Raw genomic sequence first — 21,883 nt, 5'->3', positions numbered from 1 at the left:
AAAGTAACAAGCAGTTTCCCACATGATTTTTAATTAATCTAGTTAGTCCAGTTTTGTGGTTGCAGTATTCTCGATTCTACCCCAGTGTCACTGGGCACAAGTCAAACACTTGCCCTGGTTGGATGGCCAGCACACCCAAGAACACACTTATGCTGACATCCATGGTTTTACAAAAGGCTGAAGTATATATTTAATAAGCTACCATGACCCACAGGAACTAAAAAAAAAACAAAAAACGATGTCATCATGTAATCATCGGCTTTTTGACTCTTAACTGATTTTGGGCATTACATACACTTTATAAATAAAATGTATTCCTAGCGCCTTAGAGGTAAGATAAACAAAATGCTCAACATAGCGAATCATTCTCAAACTCAAGCAGTATTTCTGGAAATCTTCTTTTAAGTTTACATGAAATGCTTTAAGTAAAAAAATGCAAGTGAAAAAATAAAACAACAAAGACGAGATAAAGACAAAGCCTTATGTTTAATGAGTACTTCAAAAATTTGGCTGACGTCTTTAACCAAAGCGATTTACAAAATCATTTATAAGGGGTGGCTTTCATAAATTTAAATTCTAATTAACTAAAGCATAAATACGGATTATGTAAATTTCTTTGTAATACATACCGTTTCAAATGTGACAAATCAAACAAAAGAGTGTTCAACTTTATTTACATCGATGACTGTTCATTGGTCGCAAAAGGAGACGACTAATATAACTACAATTCCCACAATCCACCGTACCACTCATGACATCATTGTACCGGGACTGACAGTCGGAAATCAGGATAGTTGGAGATCTGAAAAGACGGTATATTTCTCAGTTTGTATCATTTTTGTCCTAACTGAGAAAGTGTTTGTTTATTTTAGTATGATAGATTGACACATTATTATGTGCTTTCACAGATTTGCCACGGCTTCGTTGTGATATAAATACCTTAAATTACGTCGTACAATATATCTTACTGTTGTTTTTGCAGATCAGATGCTGGTGTTATTGCATAACTTTCACAGATATATATATATATATATATATATATATATATATATATATATATATATATATATATATATATATATAAAATGAGGCCTTTCAAACGTTATTTAAACGCTGTAAGTTTTGTATATGTGTAACCCTGTGAAATGACTTTTAATATTATTAAACGTTATTATTTTCTGATACAGCACTTACAGGATTAATTTACAAAGATGCTGAAAGCTGTCATTCTAATAGGAGGACCACAAAAAGGTACAGTATACTTTAACTTTCATAAAAGTTTTTGAAGTGTACAGACTGGAATGAACAGAGATGACGTGGCAAAGCAGTAGACCAATGAAAGGCCAAAGTTGGCGAGTGCGCAGCTACCTGTGCGTCCTTAGCAATCAATAATTACTGTACACCAGAGGATATTTACATGAGTTAAATTAAACAGGTTATTAAATGTTACAAAGATATCAATTCAGTTTATGTATTTTCTTTCGGCTTTGCAAAATTTAAAACTGAACCCGTGATCGATTCCCATCATGTTGCGCTCTTGGGATCAAGATGTGAGTCAGTGCATCCAAAGAAACCCGCACATTAATAGCTGATAACCTTATTGGATTTTATTGATCATCTCGTTGAACAAAAACAAGTTTTGTTCGTATTATCTCCTTATGTTATTTCACTACTTGTTACTGGGCGTGCATATTGTATACTTGGTATTTTCACGGTAGTCTGTTGACGAAGCTGTTACTATCGATACCTGGCGCTTTAAATCCCGCTTCATTAGTACTTTCTGTGCATTTTATCCATGTAATTTTATCCGTCGACTACCGTTTACCATTACATTCTAAAAGGCAGTTGTTAAGCTGATTGGTGTGACCAAACTGTCCCACAATGTGTGAATGGGTGTGCCCTGAGGTGGACGGGCAGCGCAGCGATCAAGTTTGGATCCTGACTTGATACTTTACTAGGAATAGGCTGCCGCTGCATTTTGTACTGGGGTTGACAATTCGCATAAGAAAATGAATGCATCCAAAAACAGATATTTTATTTGTCCCAAGGGGAAATATATCTGTTTACAGAAGCTTGAGAAATATTACAACAGACAACAACCCTTTAAAACACACAACAAAAAACATCTGACTTGGCTAATGGTAACAGATCATGCAGTGTGAGACATTATCAAGGCATACTGTGTAGGCATGAAGGATCCCCAGTAGCGTGTTTTATTTTTTTCCTTTTCAGTTCTGGTGAGTAATTAGTTGGGTGAAAGTCCCCAATGCTAGAGTGTCATAGAGAGGAAGTGCAGCATTGGTCATAATGGACGCCAATTTGTCTCCATTCTCTCCTCCTCTACTACCTCCACTTGATCAACAGAGCATCATTTAACTGAGTCTGCCTTCTTATGTAGCTTTTGGTTTTCAATTACAATTTATATTCTTCATTACCTGTTGATTGGAGCTCATGTGAGTGTAATATTTTGTTGATATCTATAAATGCAGTAATTATTTAAAGTAATCTTTATCTCCATTAAGTCTGGAATATATGTTTTGTATATACAAGTCAGAAAGCAGAAAAGGCTCCTTTTACACAAATTAAAGTAGTTTAAAAAAATAGTTTGTTGCAGTTTCCCACAAAGCTGACACAATCAAATATAATATTTAGACCTTGAAAAGTTTCTTTAGTTAATATTTGCTTTCTTAATGTAGTCAGGTGTTACATAATTAATTTTATTTTGAAGTAATCTGTGAAGACATTGAACTTTTCTGATTCAGTAACATGTCATGCCTTTGTTTTATAGGAAGTTACTTTTTCGTTGCCATTTGCGAACTTGGAGCAGTGTACAGCTTATAAGCATCTCTGCATTTACGCGTTAATATCTTTTCAAATAAGTGAAGTTGATGACATTTTGATGAGGTTGTTTGGTTAAAGTTTTTTCCATCAGCGTTGGTATTTTGAGTCGGAGCTTATATTTTACATGAAAAGCATTTTAATTCATGTGCTTTATTAGATATATAAAATGGAACTAAGTAACAAAACAATATTGCATACGTGGCTGTCTTCAGCTTGTCTTAAACACATTTTTTTTAAATACAGTATGTCAAGTCAAATTTTCTGTGTTGTGTGCATAGTACAATGGAATTCTTACTGCCATATCAATAATATAAAATAAAGTATACTATAGTGTGCAACATATAATTATATTCAATATATATAACACGTATATTCAAGATCTGTATTTTGTTTATCTGAGATGTATTGGCTCTTTTGTCACAACTTTAATGAGAAACAATTACAATTATATATATTGGACTAAAACATATACACAAGTCAAATAGTATTAGTACCTAGTCTTTGGTAAAGATGGATGTTTGCACTTAACATTTGTTGAAATGTCACCAAGTTATTTTATATATTTTAGGAACTCGATTCCGTCCTCTCTCTTTTGAGGTTCCCAAACCACTCTTTCCTGTAGCAGGAGTACCTATGATCCAGCATCACATTGAGGCCTGTGTAAAGGTAAGCCTAATAGCCAGGACCCCTGAGTTGATGGGAATACCAGGAGTTGTTTGCTTGTAATGGAGTTTTACCACTCGTAGTGTTTACTCACATATCACTATACCGATCATATTTGAACAAAAGAATCAATCAGCGCAGACAGACAATGAAATGAGTTGTTCCCATGACAATTGCTACATCACAAACCTTCAGATGTCTTTTTATGTTGGCATTATGGCGTATCCTGAAACTCGGCAGAGAGAAATTAAACAAAACAGAGAGAGATAAAATTAAAGAGCTAAAAAGGAAGTTGAAAAAGAAAGAAAAAAACAGTTGCATAAAGCATATAAGACTTGTAACTCCTGAGCTAACTATATGGCATATGACAGCAACAGTTAAAAAGGATGGTAGGATAGCTTAAGACCATTGAAGCAAAATATTGTGGAAAAGGTGAAAGATGACCCAAAGAGTTTCTTTCAATATTTTAGTAATAAAAGAATGGCCAAGAAGGAGGTGAGGAGTGTTGGGAATGGTAAGGGTGAGCTAGAATATACTGTCAGTGAAACAGAAAATGTTTTGAACTTGTACTTTATTGAGGTGTAAAGAAGTCAATAACCTTCAAAGAGCAACAGGGACTACTAAGGAGGTTCTTAGTGATTTATAAGTTATAGAGGGAGAACTTTCTGTGAAGATTAAATAGGCTGAAATCTAACAAATCCCCAGGACCAGATAAAATTTATGGAAGATAGTGAGTACAAATATAAACCTTTGGCACATAATTTTTGAAAACCTCTGCATAATATGGAAACTCCTAAAGATTTGAGGCTAGCAAAGTATTATCCCATTATGTAAAAGGGTGATTGGCCAGATCCAACTAACTATAGGCTAGTAAGCTTAACATGCATTACAAGTAAAATAATGAAAACAATTATTTAGGAAAAGACTGAGCAGTATATGTCTAGAATAGGAGTATTAGAAAAACTCAACATCCGTTCAGAAGTGGAACATTATGTTTCACACACATTGCAGTTCAGTAAGGAAGCAACAAAAGCATACAATATGAGAGTTGCAGATGATATTACGAGGTGTGATCAGAAAGTGCGGTGAGTGTTGATGCAGAGCACCATCCAAGAGCAATGCAATACAATTCAATGCAGGTTCTGACATGTCCATCCTAGAGCCTAGTTTGGGCCAAGTTTCAACTTGTTTGATTCTGTCAGTCATTTGTGAGCCACTGTTGAGTTCAAGTGTGTTTTTCAAGTTTGTCGTTAATAATGGATATTGAGCAACGCATTAACATGAAATTTTGTTTCAAATTGCAAAAAGCTCAGGAAATCCATCAGATGTTAAAATCGGTTTATGGTGACACTGCACCAACAATTAAGTCTGTTTACAAGAGGTTTTATCGATTTTGTAATGGATCTGACTTGGTTGAAGATGAGAAAAGATTAGGACGTCCTTCAACATCAATAACAGAGGAAAATGTTGAAACGGTTTCATTCTTCATCATGATAACGCTCCTTGTCACACATCCCTTCTAGTATGACAATTTCTGTTGAGTAAAAACACTATACTGTGTCCGGATCCACCTTATTTGCTGGATCTGGCACCATGCGACTTCTGGCTGTTCCCTAAATTGAAAATGACCATGAAAGGCAAACAATTTCAGTCCTTTGAGGACATCCAGGCAGCTACGACAGCCCAACTAAAGACACTCTTGAAACAAAACTTCCAGAACTGCTTTGCAATGTGGCAGGAGCGTTGGGATAAGTGCATTCGAAATGGAGGAGAGTATTTTGAGGTTGACTAGTAGTTGTAAACCTTTTACTGTAATAAACGTTTCTTTTTTAAAATATTCACCGTATTTTTTGATCACACCTCGTATTTATCTTGATTTTCAGAAGGTATTGGTAAGATACCATATGAAAAGGTAGAGGTCAAGCCAAAAGAAGTGGGAATTCAAGGTGCTGTTTGTAGGTGGGTACAAAAATGACTCAAACACACAGGAAGCAAAGGGTTATAACGAGGGGGAACATTTTGTAGAATTAGGTGGTGTTAAAAGTGGTGTTCCTCAGGGATCAGTGCTGGGACTGATGCTGTTTTTAATAAACATTAACAATCTGGACAAGAATATAATAAACCTGCTGGTTAAGTTCACAGATGATACCAAACTAGGTGGAAAGGTAGAATGTAGAACCAACTAAATTGTTAGAGAGGAATTTGGGCAGTATACAAGCTTGGATTTGTGGCAGATGTTATTTAATGTAAGTAAATGTAAAGGAAGTAAAACTGCTAGATATGAATACACTATAGGATGGCTGAAAATTGAAAGTACAATTTATGAGAAGGATCCAAGAGTCATAGTGGACTCATCACAGTCTGCATCCAGGCAGTGTACAGAAGTGATTAAGAAAGCTAATAGGATGTGTTGAGTGCAAGTCAGAGGAGGTTATGCTTAAGCTTTAAAACACACTAGTGTGCTCCCACCTGGGGTACCTTATAAGGTTTTAGTCTCTTTATCACAAAAAGGACATAGCAGCACTAGAGAAAGTCCAGAGGAGAAGGACAGGGCTGATTCCAGACCTAAGAGGTATGAGCTATGAGGAGAGACTGAAGGAGCTGAATCTTTTCAGATAATGCAGACAGAGATTAAGAGGGGTCATGATTGAAGCTTTTAAAATTATGAAAGGAAGTAGTATAATGGATCCAGGCCATTACTTTACATTTACTTTCCATGAGATCCATTGAGTTGAATCCTCCAGGATAAAGCCTAAAAATAAGGAAGTACTTAAGAACATTTATGTTAAGTAGAATGTCCAGTGGTGGCTAGATGGTCTTTTGGCTTTAGAACCCCTGCATGTTTGGTTTTTTCTCCAGTTTATTTGGAGTTTAAAATTTTTTTTTCTATTGTCAATGCCAATCTGACCTTGTCACTGGGCTCATCTTTAGATATTTAAAAAAAAAACAATTCTATATATAAAGACTCCACTTTTCTATTATTTATATATACATTTCATATAAGTGTCTATTTTTACTATGTTATTTATTCATTATTCGTATCTAATTTTATTGAGTTTTTTTCTTTCTTATAACTATTTCTTTGATATCTTGTAAAGCACATTGATCTACGTCCTGTGTATGACAATTTGCTATAGATGTAAGTGCTCTTGTTTAAATTGAGTTCAACAAGAATATGGGGACACAGATGAAAACTTGTCAAGGGCAGATTTCACACAAATGTTACAAAAGTTTTTCTTCATTCAAAGAACCACAGACACATGGAATACATTAACAGTAGTGTGGTGGAGAGAAGGACTTTAGGGACCTTCAGATCTCTGTTGGATGGTATTCTGGACCATCAAAGTGAATAGGATAGGCAAGCTTGTTGGACTGAATGGCCTTTTCTCACCATAATTTTTTGATTTTCTGAATCTAAGAAATCGGTTGTGTTTATTTGTAGGTGCCAAACATGAAGGAGATTTTATTAATTGGCTTTTACCAACCAAATGAAGAGCTTAATCGATTTTTATCAAGTGCACAGCAGGAATTTCGAGTATCTATCAGGTATGTCCAAGTGAGGTTTTAAAGCGTTTTTTAATTTAAGATAATTCTTGTTTTGTAAATTGTTATTCTAACCCTACTATGTATGAAACTTATTTGCATGTAAAGTCTGATGCACTTGACCAATCTAAAAAGACAGACACCATAAGGTACAGGCTGGTGAAGCAGGGGTGAGGTATTGCGAAAAGTCCCAAGAGCTTTCAAGACAGGATTCACAAGATAGATAGATAGATAGATAGATAGATACTTTATTAATCCCAATGGGAAATTCACATTCTTCAGCAGCAGCATACTGATACAATAAATAATATTAAATTAAAGAATGATAATAATACAGGTGAAAAAAACAGACAATAACTATGTATAATGTTAAATATTAACGTTTACCCCCCCTGGTGGAATTAAAGAGTCGCATAGTTTGGGGGAGGAACGATCTCCTCAATCTGTCTGTGGAGCAGGACAGTGACAGCAGTCTGTCACTGAAGCTGCTCTTCTGTCTGGAGATGACATTATTTAGTGGATGCAGTGGATTCTCCATAATTGATAGGAGCCTGCTGAGTGCCCTTCGCTCTGCCACAGATGTTAAACTGTCCAGCTCCATGCCAACAATAGAGCCTGCCTTCCTCACCAGTTTGTCCAGGCGTGAGGCGTCTTTCCTCTTAATGCTGCCTCCCCAGCACACCACTGCGTAGAAGAGGGCGCTCGCCACAACTGTTTGATAGAACATCTGCAGCATCTTATTGCAGATGTTGAAGGAAGCCAGCCTTCTAAGGAAGTATAACCGGCTCTGTCCTTTCTTGCACAGCGCATCAGTATTGGCAGTCCAATCTAATTTATCATCCAGCTGCACTCCCAGATATTTATAGGTCTGCACCATCTGCACACAGTCACCTTTGATGATCACTGGGTCTATGAGGGGTCTGGGCCTCCTAAAATCCACCACCAGCTCCTTGGTTTTGCTGGTGTTCAGGTGTAGGTGGTTTGAGTCGGACCATTTAACAAAGTCATTGATTAGGTCCCTATACTCCTCCTCCAGCCCATTCCTGATACAGCCCACGATAGCAGTGTCATCAGCGAACTTTTGCACATGGCAGGACTCCGAGTTGTATTGGAAGTCCGATGTATATAGGCTGAACAGGACCGGAGAAAGTACAGTCCCTTGTGGCGCTCCTGTGTTGCTGACCACAATGTCAGACGTGCAGTTCCCAAGACGCACATACTGAGGTCTGTCTTTAAGATAGTCCACGATCCATGCCACTAGGTATGAATCTAATCCCATCTCTGTCAGCTTGTCCCTAAGGAGCAGAGGCTGGATTGTGTTGAAGGCGCTAGAGAAGTCTAGAAACATAATTCTTACAGCACCACTGCCTCTGTCCAAGTGAGAGAGGGATCGGTGTAGCATATAGATGATGGCATCTTCCGCTCCCACCTTCTCCTGATATGCAAACTGCAGAGGGTCAAGGGCGTGTTGAACCTGTGGCCTAAGGTGGTGAAGCAGCAGCCTCTCCATGGTCTTCATCACATGTCTCTTTGTAGGGTATATCTGAGACCGTCTGGGTTCTGCTCCTCCTGGAATTCCATCAAAGTTGTTGCTCCAGGATATTCATTTACAGTACCTTTAACCAATCAGATTCAGTAAGCCTCTGGCATCTTCAGTTAGGAACTGCACAAAAAGCCATGCAAAGTCCCTTAATGATGAAAAACAATCTTTTAATAACTCATGAGAACTCCTGCAAAATCCTTTGACCTTCAAAGAGACAGTCTGTCATCAGTTGAATTACTAAAGTAAGCAGACTTTCTACAGTCAAAATTAAAGCAGTTGAAAGTATGTGCCTTTGTGAATAAAATCCTTAGTTTAGGGTGTCAGAGGCATACTTTAATGTTAATTGTCTGCAGGTTAATGGGCTATCCCAGGACCATTGTCATGATTTGTCCTGGTTGTACTGGAACAGAAACACAACAATATCAGACCCATCTTCTGTATTAGCTTGTGGGATGAAGAAGTGATAAAATGATTCATAAAAGACATTAGAAGTGGAACCTTGTTTCACAAAAAGTTTCTTTTGAAGGGTAGAACCTCCAAAGAAGTGAAAAGACAGCAAATATAGTTGGCGTAGAGGAATATGTAGCTGTTAAAGAACCAGTAATTAAGCAGTGTACTGTCAATGTAGGTGGTATGCAATTAAAGTTAAAGAAAAAGTAGATTGTGGTGGTAGGCGGGGACGAGGATGGTGATCTATTAACTATATTGGGATATATTTAGACATTTTAAGTTTAAAAATCTTTATAAAACATACATCACCTTCTAAGATTAAACAACTTTCTACTAATGGTAGTTTTTTATCAACAAGAGTGGGAATGTTGGAAGGTTAAGTAATCAAAAAACTGAAAAAAAATCTGTTCTCTTTTTCAAGCTAACTGACACGTCCAAAAACTCGTAACATTTGATGTTTCCAATGATATTGGTCTACAGATAAATAATAACATAACAAACAGCGTTATCCAGTTAGACTCACTTGAGTTGGTGGGTCCAAGGCAAGACAAATTTAGGTTTTGGCATATTTTTGGTTTCATTTTATTTATAAAATGTTTTTGGCAAAACTGTTGTGGGTGGCATTAAGTGTCCTCAGTTTAAATCCCACATTTGTTTCCTGTGTGTTTGGAAATTTCTTTGTGTTTATAAACTGTATAGCTAAAGGATGTGGACATTAGACCATTACATGTATATGGGCTTGATGGGCAGCCAATTCCAAAACTATGGGCATCAGTTCCAGAATAATTAAGTCTTATACGACACCAAGTATCTCAACCTTTAGATAATGTTACTTTTGATCAACTTTGTTGTAAATGTGGAATTCCTTCATCACACTTATGTTTCTGTTGACAAGTTCAGAACCTGGTAAAGAAAGAATTTGCCTAACATTCCCAATCCTCCATGAATGCTTACACTTGAAAATATTTTAACTAGTAAAGAGGAATATTTCCATACTTTATCAAATATTGTGATGGTTCTAGACCACCTTCAACAATGCTGTGAAATGAGACCTATTTCAAAATCTCAGAAAAGGAGTAGAATTTCATTCATTCATTTTTTTTATCAATTTCTGCAAAATATCCTGTATTGCCATTGAAAAAAAATCATACACTGCGCACATGTTGCTAAACCGAAATTATTCAAAAATATATTATATAAGCAAAGCAAGCGAGCGAAGCAAGCGGGGGGCAAATATATACAGTGGAACCTCGGGTCATGACTGTAATTCGTTCCAAAACTCTGGTCGAAACCCAATTTGGTCGTGACCCAAAGTAATTTCCCCCATAGGATTGTATGCAAATTCAATTAATCCATTCCAGACCATACGAACTGTATGTAAATATATATTTTTTAAAGATTTTTAACCACAAAAATAGTTAATTATACCATAGAATGCACAGTGTAATAGTAAACTCGATGTAAAAACATTGAATAACACTTGGAAAACCTTGAACAGAGAAAAGTAACATTGCAAGAGTTCACACTATAGCCTTACGAACCGCTTGCTGTAAACACTTTTTTTTCATGAGTTTTAAGCACAGGAAAAAAAATGAACATTTGAAAAATCCGTAATTTATACAAAAACCATAAACAACCAAGAAAACTAACCTTGCATGAGTCGAGTTCTGGCATGAAGGAAGTGAGGAGGAACTGGGTGGAGAAGAGATTACAGTTTTGAGGTAAAGTCCCTATGCGTGATGCACGTCTGACCGAGAACAATGTACTGTACAGGGAGAGACTGAACACGTGCGTAAATCACCGTTGCATACAAACCGGGAGGGAAATGAAATAGAGCACAAAGAGTTCACAGAGAATGCCCAGGGAGAGACTGAACACGTGCAGAAATCATCGGTGTGTACGAACCGGAAGGGAAACTGGCTTGTTCGTCACCCGAGTGTGTGGTCATGAACAGATGCAAAAGTTTGGTGAACTTTTTGGTCGTAACCCGATTTGTACGTGGTCCGAGATGTTTGTGACCCGAGGTTCCACTGTATATATATATATATATATATATATATAGGACCTTAATTGTGAATGATGCCAGGTAGTTGTGGCCTTGCTTGGGCATATGTTTTGGGACTGTCCAAAATTAAAACCCTTTTGGAAAATATATTTTCTTATCATAATGTAGGATGTACAGTCATTGCAAATCCCTTTACAGCAGTGTTATTTCAGACAAGTTTAGACTATCTGGTGACAAACTTGACTATTTCCCCACACAATTCAGCTCAGTATGAAGATTCCTAATGCACCCTCTATGACTCATTTGGAAAATGATACATGATCTAAAACTAGAAGAAAAAATCATATAATCTTTGTGACAAGCTGTGCACTGCTTCTTTAGAATTTAGCGAGAATTCATTAATGTTATTCTAAAATAAGTCTGCTGAGCTCCATCCAGGATCTCTCCTGAACGTGTTTTAATTGATATGGAGTTGTATAACACAGTAGGCCTCTTTTTAGTACTAATTAGTTCTGTTTTTTGGATGAGGGTGGGTGTTTTAGTGTGGTTTATTATTATAACTCTTAATTGTTTCTGTGGTATTGATTATGTTTCTGATTGAACACTTACATTTCTTTATTAAATTTCACTTGTCTGTGATTGCAGTATTGTAGCAGTTTTCTTGTAATGCATATTTTTGTAACAAATAAAATATTAATTAAAAATAATGTTTGGTATACCTATAAGATCCTCATAGTGTCTACCAGGGTGTTTTTTTTTTTTTTTGTATTTGTGGTGCTTTTTCATGATTTTTGCATTGTTCCTTACTTAATTTACTGCTAGACTTGTAAAGAAGAGATTGTGCATGTTATTATGGCACCTCAATATTGAATTTACACTATAAACCTGAATGTATATCTGTCCAGTATGCAAATCCACCCCCTTGAACTTTTCTGCTCCAAATTTTGCACAAATTCTGCATTTGCACAGTGGAAGACCATTTGTTAGGTTTTGTTCCCAAGTCCATCCCCTTCAAATGTGAGAAAATGTATTTGGTGACTGCACCTGCACCTTATTAATGAAGTGCCCCTAGGAAGCATTTTTGGGATTTGGCACAGGTATGCAAGTGTATGTAGTCCATAAAATTTTGGTTTGGGGTCAGACTTTTTCCCCAATGCCTAAATTAATATTCTGACTATCGCTGCACCCTGTGCATGCCAGGTACAACGGCTAGTCTAATATTTAAACCTGAAGGTGCGTTTGTCTGGTATGCAGGTCTACAATGTTGCACTAGTGGTCATTAATTTTAGCACAGATTCCACATTTGTACAGGAGAAGACCATATGCCAGGTTGCGTTCTGAAGTCCAGCCCCTCCAAATTTGACAAGCTTTATTTAGTGACTGCACCTTATTAGTGAAGTTCCCCAAGGAAACATTTTTGGGATTTGGCACAGGTATGCAAAGTGGCATTCCATGGTGTATGCAGTCTGTAAAATTTTGGTTTGGGGTCAGTGCAGAAATTACTTTTCAGAGTATACACTTAGTTCCACCCTGTGCATGCCAGGTACCCCAGCTAGTCTAATATTTAAAGTTCAAGGTGTGTTTGTCTGGTATACAGGTCTACAATGTTGAACCCATGCTTGTCAGTTTTGCCACAGATTCCCCAGTTGTACAGGAGAAGACCATAGCCTGCTTTGTTACAAATATTTTCCCCTCTCTGGAACTTTAAGGACTACACTGCCACCTTATTAGAGATATGCATGTTTGGGACTTGTACTGATATGCAAAGTTGCACCTTATGTGTGCTTAGCCAGTGAAATTTAGTTTTTTGGAAAAATGTATTTAGTAAAAGCAGCATCTGCAGTTTATCAAAACCCAGTCAGAGGTGAGGACATCTAAAAAGGGTGAACCCCTCTGTAGGCTTCATCGCAAGTGAGATTTACAGGAAAGTCCAAAAGTCATTTAAGGACTGAGGCTTGTCGTTTTTTACTGTTAGATGCGTTTTTTCTTGGCAGTGGAATCGAACTCCGTTCTAATGCCTGAGCACTGGATTGGTTATTTTAGAATGCCAATGAGAAAAGTGCTTCAGATCTAGTTTGGGCTCATACGTATGAGTGGATACAGAAGTCCTAAACACATCCTTTGTTTGGTAGGTGAGCACAGCAGAAACACTAAGCTTTGTTTACATCCTTTCTCAATATCAGATCCCAGAAAATACCTCTGAAAACAGTTAAACGACGTATTTAATTCATTTGGCAATGCGAAATCCAAGAGCCACTCCATACTCGCATGCTTCTCTTCAGCCTGTGTGTTCACAGCTGCCATGGTGTTAATTCCTTGCATGCTGCCCTGTAATTCCCTCAAGCTTCTGCTCAGTCTAGGTTTCATAATGAGTCTCTGCTTGTTTCAAGGCCACATTAATATGTGTGTTGACCTCCTTTTTCTGTGGAAAAAAAAATCCCGTTTTCTCTTATTAAGCAAATTCCAAGTGCCTTTATATTTCACAATTTACTACTGGGAGAAGCTGCAATCAGCTGTGTTAGGACTATTGTATCAAAACAGAATATAATGAATTTTCATACCGTTGTGTGTCTGCTTATCCAGATTGAACATTTCCAGATGGGAGATTAAAAAAAGAACACTTCAGGGCATCAGTACTTGAGACAGTCAATGTTCTACTGTTATTACTTTCCACTTTCATCTTTTGATTAATGAAACAAGTCAAATAAGGTGATTACAGAGCTGGCAAGGGAGAGAAAATAAAAAACGTGGAAGCTTCCTGTTCTTGGCCATCGCTATCCAGATTTCCTGGTACATATCTCATAATGATACCGATCTTTCAATGAGGTGTGCAACAAATGTTCAGTCTTAGATAAGATTCCTTTAAACCTTTCAAACCAATTATCTAATATTGGGTGATAGGGGGCCAGAGCCTATCCCAACCGCACTACGTGCAAGGCCCATTCACACACACACACACACACACACCCAGAGTCTTTTGAACTGGAGTGTATTCAGATTAGCCAATTAATCTACTACTTGCATGTTTGGGACAACGTAATGGAAAATGAGTGTGCATGAAAGATGACTAAAGCAGACATTAGAAGAATGTGGAAACTCCAAACAGGCAGGAACAAAGTGGTTTCAGCAGTGGTTCTAAAGTAGGAGCCTTCTCAAGCTGCACGTATAAATGAAACAAAATAGAAAATGTATATAAAGTAGATATTTACTGTAAATATTAACTTGGAGGGGTAGTCAGGTACACACCAATGTGCTGAAAATGTGTGTATTATTTAGTGTATACTATTTATTCATTATTACTCGTATCTAAATTTAATAACAACTTCTATGACATGTAGCTAGGCACTTTGAGCTGCATCCTTTGTATGAAAATGTGCTATAGAAATAAATATTGTTGTTGAAAAGAAAATCTTTCTGGGCAAGGAAAAGTTAAGGGTGTCAGGAACGATTCAACTACCAAACATGAATTAATCAAAATTCAGTAGAACATTACAAAATTCTAAACGTCCTTTTTGGACCCTCGGTACACCATCAAGCACAACTTATTATTATCAGTTTCCATTAACTATTTATTATCTGCTTGGCTTTGGAAGCTTCATATTAAGAATAAAAAGCGACCTCAGTAATGTTAGTAGTGAAGTGATTCTCTGCAGAAGTCCTCCGTCCTTAAGCTGCATCACAGTGCAGAATAAAGTGGTCACCTCTGGCCTGTCAGACAGAAGCCATTCCACTTTTCCAATGTTTGGATTGCTGACATCAGAGTGTACATTTAAGACTCAAGAGCCGTAGATTTAAGAACTCTTAATGCTTCCAATGCATTCTAGTAGCCTGATATAGCAAAGTTCTTATTCTTTTTTATATACAGGAGGACTCTATAGGAATGTTAGGTGTGGGATTCGATTTATAGAAATGGACATCATTTCTTTGTTCACTTCACTTATTTTCTTGTACCTGTGAAATAATGTTTTGTTAATTTTAAAATGTACAAGTATCTGACACTTCTATTCATTTTGTGCTGTTAAAGTATGAACTGCACATTTACTGCCAAAAAATGTCTGAATTAGTAAACCTAAGGGTTACACAAACAATTACAATATACTAGGTGGTTCGCCCCCTGCTCGCTTCGCTTGCCAAGCCCCCCCACCCGGCCTGCACTATATACCAGCCACTTCGTGTCTCTGCCACTCACGTTGTGAAGAGGGGGTCTGAATGCACCCCAAGGAGACGCAGTCGCTCCTCCGAAACCCCCTCTTAAATGATGATACAATGGGAAACAAATAGTTTGTTTTTACCTCCTCTTTGCTTGATCAGCTGCTGGCTTGTTGCTGCTGCCGTGCCACGTGATCTGCATTTCACACCACACTTCGAACATTTAAAAGCCTGTACAGCTGCCGTCCTACTCTTTGTCTTTTATGTCCGGCCCTGAGCGTGGTTAAATCTCTTGGCACAATGTCTCGTCTCACAGGATGCAAGTTCTTGATATTTTTTAGTTTAGAATTTAAAAACGGAATAAGAATCTGAAAATCTAACAACATCACGTTAAAGTTCGATAAATTCTGAAAAGAATTATACCAAACATATAGGTTTTAAAATAAGCCCGATTTAAAGCATGACAAAAAAGTCACATAAAATCGTTGCACTTTTAGGCTTAGGATTTTATATATATATATATATATATATATATATATATATATATATATATATAAAATAGAGAGAGAGAGAGAGAGAGACAGAGTAGATGGAGCAAAAACAGGTCCAGTTTCAGTCACTGGCTACTCAGTCTACTGTATGTAGCCTAGTGATTTTCACATACTCACACTGTAGCGCTGCCACATAAATAAAAATAAGTTTTTCTGCTGTGTCCCAGAGGTGGGACTTCCAGTTTCCTTTTTTTTTTTTTCATTTTCGGGGAGTGATTTTTTTAAAGCATGCCATTTAAAGGGATAGAACAGAGCCAAGAAGAAGACGGGGAAAAAATCGAAAAGAGCAGATCAGCTACTGCCTGGGCCATGTGACGAAGTCCAGGAGCTTCTACAGTCCTGTCGGTTATGTGGAAGTAATTCTTTTTGACTGGTGAATTGAACGTTCCGCTATTCCCATGGACTCGGGTGAGCTTGTCGAAGGACTTACTGTTCTGTACCATGCCAGAACTGTGGACCTATTTATAGGCTCTGGAAGGGGAACTGGGGGAGGAATATTCTTATTGTATATATGTACATGTACATGACTATTAGTTTTTTTTTTTGTGGACTATAAATGTGCCAGCCTCAGGGGTGACTGAACCTTGTAAAATAAGGGGTATACAGGGGCTTTATTGGGGTGTGATATTGGCCTAACCTTTTATCATCTGCTGCCACTTAGGACAGGTTAGTGGTAGCGATCGTCTCGTGTCAGGACGAATCGTTATAACACAAACTCAAAAACGAAGTTATATAACATTAGAAAAACAGTACTGTTTCAATAAGAATAATATGTCATACCTCACTAGTAACAGGTTTTTAACATTACATAATAGTTTTAAATTTCTGTCTGGACTGCTGAGCTTGAATCGTCAGCAGTATCCGGTGCAAGGCAGCAACTTTACCTGGGTAGAGCAGCAGTCCATCACCATGCCTAGTGACGCAGTAATACAGGGCCAGTTTGGAACTGGCAGTCAGTCTGACGCACGTGTCTTTGGGATGTGGGACAAAAGCCATACAAATAATTTATCCAGAATGAAAGACTAATATTCTGGAATAAAATATCCTTGTTTGTTTCATAAATGTGCTGAATTTATTGAGTTAGCGAAGGGAGGAGAAAAAAAGTATTCAAATGAGTAAAATTTTGGAGGTTTAACAAGAACAAAATATGAAAAACCTAAAGGGGCAAGAACTTTGAATTCCAGCTTAAACAGCATATTAGTCCACGGGCACCTCATTCAAATAAAAAATAACAAAACTTTCACTTTGCATCCATATGCAGGATTTACTTTCATTCTGCATATAGTGTCCAATCCAAAATATTATTATCAATGCAGCGAATTTCAGGATTTTCTATACCTTTCTGTTGCTACATGTTTATAGTATTTTTGTAAGGTATAATATTTTAAATAATAATGCACATTTCTTTGAAATTATGTCTCATGCTAATTAAGCCAAATATGTTTCTCTTTAAAAACTATACATTTTTGTAAATTAAAAATTTATGTGATGTTTCTACATTTCCAGGTATCTTCAAGAATATGCAGCACTGAGTACTGGTGGTGGGATTTATCATTTTCGGGATCAGATCCTGTCAGGAGGTCCAGAGGCATTCTTTGTAATGAATGCAGATGTCTGTTCAGAATTTCCTCTTCCTGAGATGCTGGAATTCCAGAAGGAACATGGTGACGGCCGCAGCTTTGTTATTCAGGGTACAACCGTAAGTTGATTTCAGTTCTCTTACCCAACCTTGATAAGGGATCTCAATTTCCAAAGTTTTAGTACTGCATGTTGTATGTGATATTATTCTAGAATTTAGAAATGTTACTTCTTGCTAAAAATATTTCTCAAGTATCTGCACCTGTGAAATGAAATGAAGTGCATCTTGATTACAATACTTTAATTTAAAAAAGTGCATCATATTTTTAAGTTTTGCACTAATGATACTCAAACTCTTGTTCAGAATGCAATGCTCAGGACAAATGGAGAAGAAGGGGAGTAATCATACATGATGTAAATAGGATGATTATCTCTTTATCTTTTGAATTCTTCCATGCATTCCTGTCCTGACTGTAGAATTTTTGCTGCTTTTGGCTTGGTTTTCAAGTTTTAGGCATAATTGCTTCTTTTTACCATGGGCTTCATAGCAAATCAGGGATAAGGGCCCGCTAGATTTTAAAGCCTACTTGTATAAATCCATACTGACCAAAGTGACTCAAACAGTGTCTTTATTAAAGCACGCTTTTTGTTAGAGTCAGTGAAGTCAAATTAAAAATACCAACACATCTCTTTAGGCACTGATGTACAGTAGTTGGTTTAAAACTGAGTTTATGCTGCCACCTTATGGCTAATGTGTGCAAGTTGTAGTCGTATTGACTGATCTCAGACTCACATCTGGAGGACGGGCCATTTGTGGCTGCAGGTTTTTGTCCCAACAGACTTCTGTTTTTTGGACTCCTAGCCTAATTAAGCAAGCTTTGTTTGGGGGGTCAGTGTAGAAATTACTAAACTAAGTTTGATACATTTTTATCTATTTACTAATTTTTGTGGTGTTCGGTACACTGTATTAATCTTCGAGGGGAAATTGTCTTTTCACATGACCTTTTCCAGTGAGAGTGAAGGGGCAGCTATTGCATAGCACCCTGGAGCAATTTTCAGGTCAAGGGCTCAACAGAGTAGAATCTCTTCTGGTTTGACCCGGCAACCTTCCAGATATATTAAAATGGATCAAGCATTGTTTTTTTAGGTATGTTTGTGTATAATGTGAAAAGCACCTGCTGCAATTGCCATGTTTCTCTGTACGCATTAAAACAATTCTGCTACCAGCAAGCTGATTTTGTGGAAATATGACACATTTATTCTTCGAGGAAATTTATTGGGAAACTGAAATTTTTGTTGAGATATTTTGAATAGAGCTCACTATACAGGTTTTTGAAATTTCAAAATCTCCCATTAAAAGGCATTAGTGAATTTGTAAAGTACTGAATTTGAAAACCGAGAAACATTCTGTGCAACTTTAATTATGAATTAGTTTACTGTTTCAAACTTCAGCTTGTATTTTTTCCTCCTTTCCTTGTTTGACTTCCACTCCTGACAGCAAAACAGATCCCCAGTACCAGTTCATCAAATGTCAGATATACATCTGCTCACTTCTCCTGCTGCTTGAGGTCAGTTAAGCATAAAAAAATAAAGAAAAGTACCTAGAAATGAATGTGAGAGGAAAGAAATTATGTATGTATGCATTGCACATTGTAATGATTTAGAATTTTTCTGGCACTATAATTTCCACATTCCATTATGGGCCGAAGCAGCCAACGATTTTCCCTTGACACTCAACGGAGATTTTATTTAACTCTCCATTTGGTACTTTTTTTCAGAAATGTTATGTTAAAGGAATTTGAACTACAATTAATCCTAGACCCTCAAGGACTAACAATAGCACATCAGTCGATGTCATTTTTACGTCACTTGAATTGGAATCTGCTGTGTATGGAAGCTGCTGATTCACCACAAGGTTATCTTAGTGTTTTAACTACATGATATTGTAAAGTTCTGTGAACAAGCTTGTATTTAACGTAGTCTACTAAAGCATTTAATCACATTCCATTATCATTTATTTTTTAATATGACTCATTGTTAAAAAATATTTAATAGACACAAATGTACTGATTCTGATGAAGTAACTAAAATATAAAATGCTCCAACTTTCAAATCTGTTAACTAAGCCCTGTCATTGGATGCCCTTGAACGTTATGCCATGCACTTGTTACATCTTGATTTTTAAAGTTTTCTTTATCATCATATTTTTGTTTGACAGGTATTCTATTTTTTTAGTTAGTAATGATCAATGTTAGTGCATCGGACACTGAAGTAGTTGCTGCCTTTCAGTGTTCAGTGTCACTTTCTTGGGTGTCTGGTCTGCTCATTGTTAAATGACATTATTAGGTAGAAACTACACAGAATAAAGCAAATTAATAGTAAAACAGCAAAAGAGAGTTAAACATTTAAATGTATAGCAAAAACGCAGATATTAATAAATGGCATGTAAATGTAAAACTCACAGTGATGGGCTTTTCTGAATGCATAGTAATAGAAAAAAACCCAGCTAATTAAATGAAGTCAATCTAAAGTAAAATGCCTCACGGATACTGAACCTGATTTGGACAAAAACCTGCAGTCACATTGGGTAATTAGGACTGAGTTTATAATGATTTAATTGCTCAAATTAAAAATACAGTATTAAACTTAGATTTGAGCAGTTATGTCCAGCAGGGGGTGCATGTGTCCTTCGTAGGTTCGTTTGAACCTTCAGTAATCATGGTGGAAATATCAAGACAAAAGAAATATGATACAAAAGAAAGGATACACTTAACTTGCTTTAAAATGCAGATTTTGCTCCTAACATACAATGCCATATAATCTGCATACTTAAAAAAAAAACAGCCAAAGAGAAGCCAATGGAGCAGTGCAGTCGTCGTTGGGTTCTTCTTTGGTGGGGTGCAGGAGGCATTGTGCTTGGCACAGAGTCGACATCACATTTAAGCTGCAGGCTTCTGCTCTGAGGCTGCGTGAGAGGCCTTAAATATCCGCACATTCGGCATATTCTGTGAGGTAATTGTGGTCAATACCAGCTATGGATAACTAGCGACTGAGCTCTTTGCATATGGATTAGGCTCGCTAAAACTCCACTATAGCACCTTCTTTCATTAGCTGCACACAGTGCAACTGTTCCCAGTCAATAACCTCCATTTTCATCCTTTGCTGTATTTGTTACAATTGCCCGGAAAGATTATTCTACTTTCTTTAGTTAATAAAAACTGCATGTATACTAACATAATTAGGCTCACAAATCACAATTATGAAACAGTTATTTCTCATTTCTGGTTATAGCAATTTATTATGGTTATTAATTCATATATGATCATCTGTGCTAATTAGTCTTATTGCCACTTTGCAAATGCAAGAAATAATAGCTTTTTGACATGCACTATAAATTCAAGCAAACTGCAGAAGCTTTAGTTTGGAAATTGCAGCCATGTTGTCCCATGCTGCACAGGGCCATATGCTAAGAAACTGCTCAAATATGCCAGTTCAGCTTATGAAGGCATTGTTTAAATCAATTAAAAGCAACTTACACAGTATTTTAGAATTCATCTTGTACTCCGACTACGCCAGCATTTCAGTTGCTTGGGATAAAGAGCTTTGGTCAGTCAAGCTTCAGGCTCATTCCTTGCTGTTAAACAACTACTCATGATGATATATGTTTAATATTAGAAATCCATTTGATCTGCCATAACATCCATTTTCTTTATGATTATTTTGAGAAGTACAGTAAAACCTTAATTATCCATCAGGGGTCAGGACCGAGGATGTGATGGATAAGAGAAAAGACGGATAACATTACAGCTACTTTAAAAATGATCTACAGTAGACTGGTTTAGCGAATAGTCGTATTTATTTACAAACAAAACTATATTAACAAAATAGAGTTTTAACAAAATTAACTAATGCATATAATATTGTAACAGCCAGCATAATAAGCAAATACAACTTCGATGTACTTAAGTTTTCCATGTTTTACTTGAGTCTTTATTCCGTAACAAGCTGTGCCCTGTCTTATACCCCTTAATATGGGTTATGGAGCACATCTCCAAAAAAATAAAAGAAAGCTTTCCCTACCAATCAGTTTATCTCCTTCCATTTACATTCTTTTTTTATCTCTATATCGCAAACACTCCTGCTTATTGACTCCCCACTCCTACTCAGAACTTCCTTACGCCGCACCTTCCTTTTTCTTCTACCTTCTCCTGTCACTCATCTCCTAAGAGGAATGTCCACCCCTTACGGAACAGAACCTGTTCACCTAGTCCCATCACTTACAGCATTTATTCCACCCTTTCTGCTCCCATACAGTGCATCACAAGCTGACTGCACGTCAGAATATATTAACAATACATAATATAACAAAATGTAAAAAGAAAAGTACAATATAGAACAGCATTAATATAGAATAACATTACCATCAGTGGTTTCCATTTTCAACACATTTTCAATTTTGTCTGTATCACACTTTATATCGTTCACTGTTCTTCTTATTCAGTACATTGAAGCAATACTTGAAACACTTTCTCCATTTCATAAATGTTTAATAATTTCACG

At 36.8% G+C, this 21,883-nt stretch overlaps 1 protein-coding gene across 2 annotated transcripts in view; it reads left to right on the top strand.

Annotated features, from left to right (window-relative positions):
* The first annotated feature begins 731 nt into the window (after nt 1–731).
* Nucleotides 732–21,883, top strand: part of gmppaa (GDP-mannose pyrophosphorylase Aa) — a 47,301-nt gene continuing 26,149 nt past the window's right edge. For both annotated transcript variants that reach the window (XM_028806488.2, XM_051931012.1), the window contains exons 1-5: nt 732–813; nt 1,188–1,251; nt 3,410–3,507; nt 6,947–7,050; nt 17,252–17,444. In XM_028806488.2, coding sequence (XP_028662321.1) covers nt 1,212–1,251; nt 3,410–3,507; nt 6,947–7,050; nt 17,252–17,444 — 435 coding nt within the window. In that variant the 5' untranslated portion in view covers nt 732–813; nt 1,188–1,211. The remainder of the gene's footprint in view (nt 814–1,187; nt 1,252–3,409; nt 3,508–6,946; nt 7,051–17,251; nt 17,445–21,883) is intronic.

This window comes from Erpetoichthys calabaricus, chromosome 8, assembly GCF_900747795.2.
Source record: "Erpetoichthys calabaricus chromosome 8, fErpCal1.3, whole genome shotgun sequence".
NCBI classification, from domain to species: domain Eukaryota; kingdom Metazoa; phylum Chordata; class Cladistia; order Polypteriformes; family Polypteridae; genus Erpetoichthys; species Erpetoichthys calabaricus.
The sequence above is the reverse complement of the archived record's forward strand: the minus strand, read 5'-3'. Positions and strand labels throughout refer to the sequence as shown.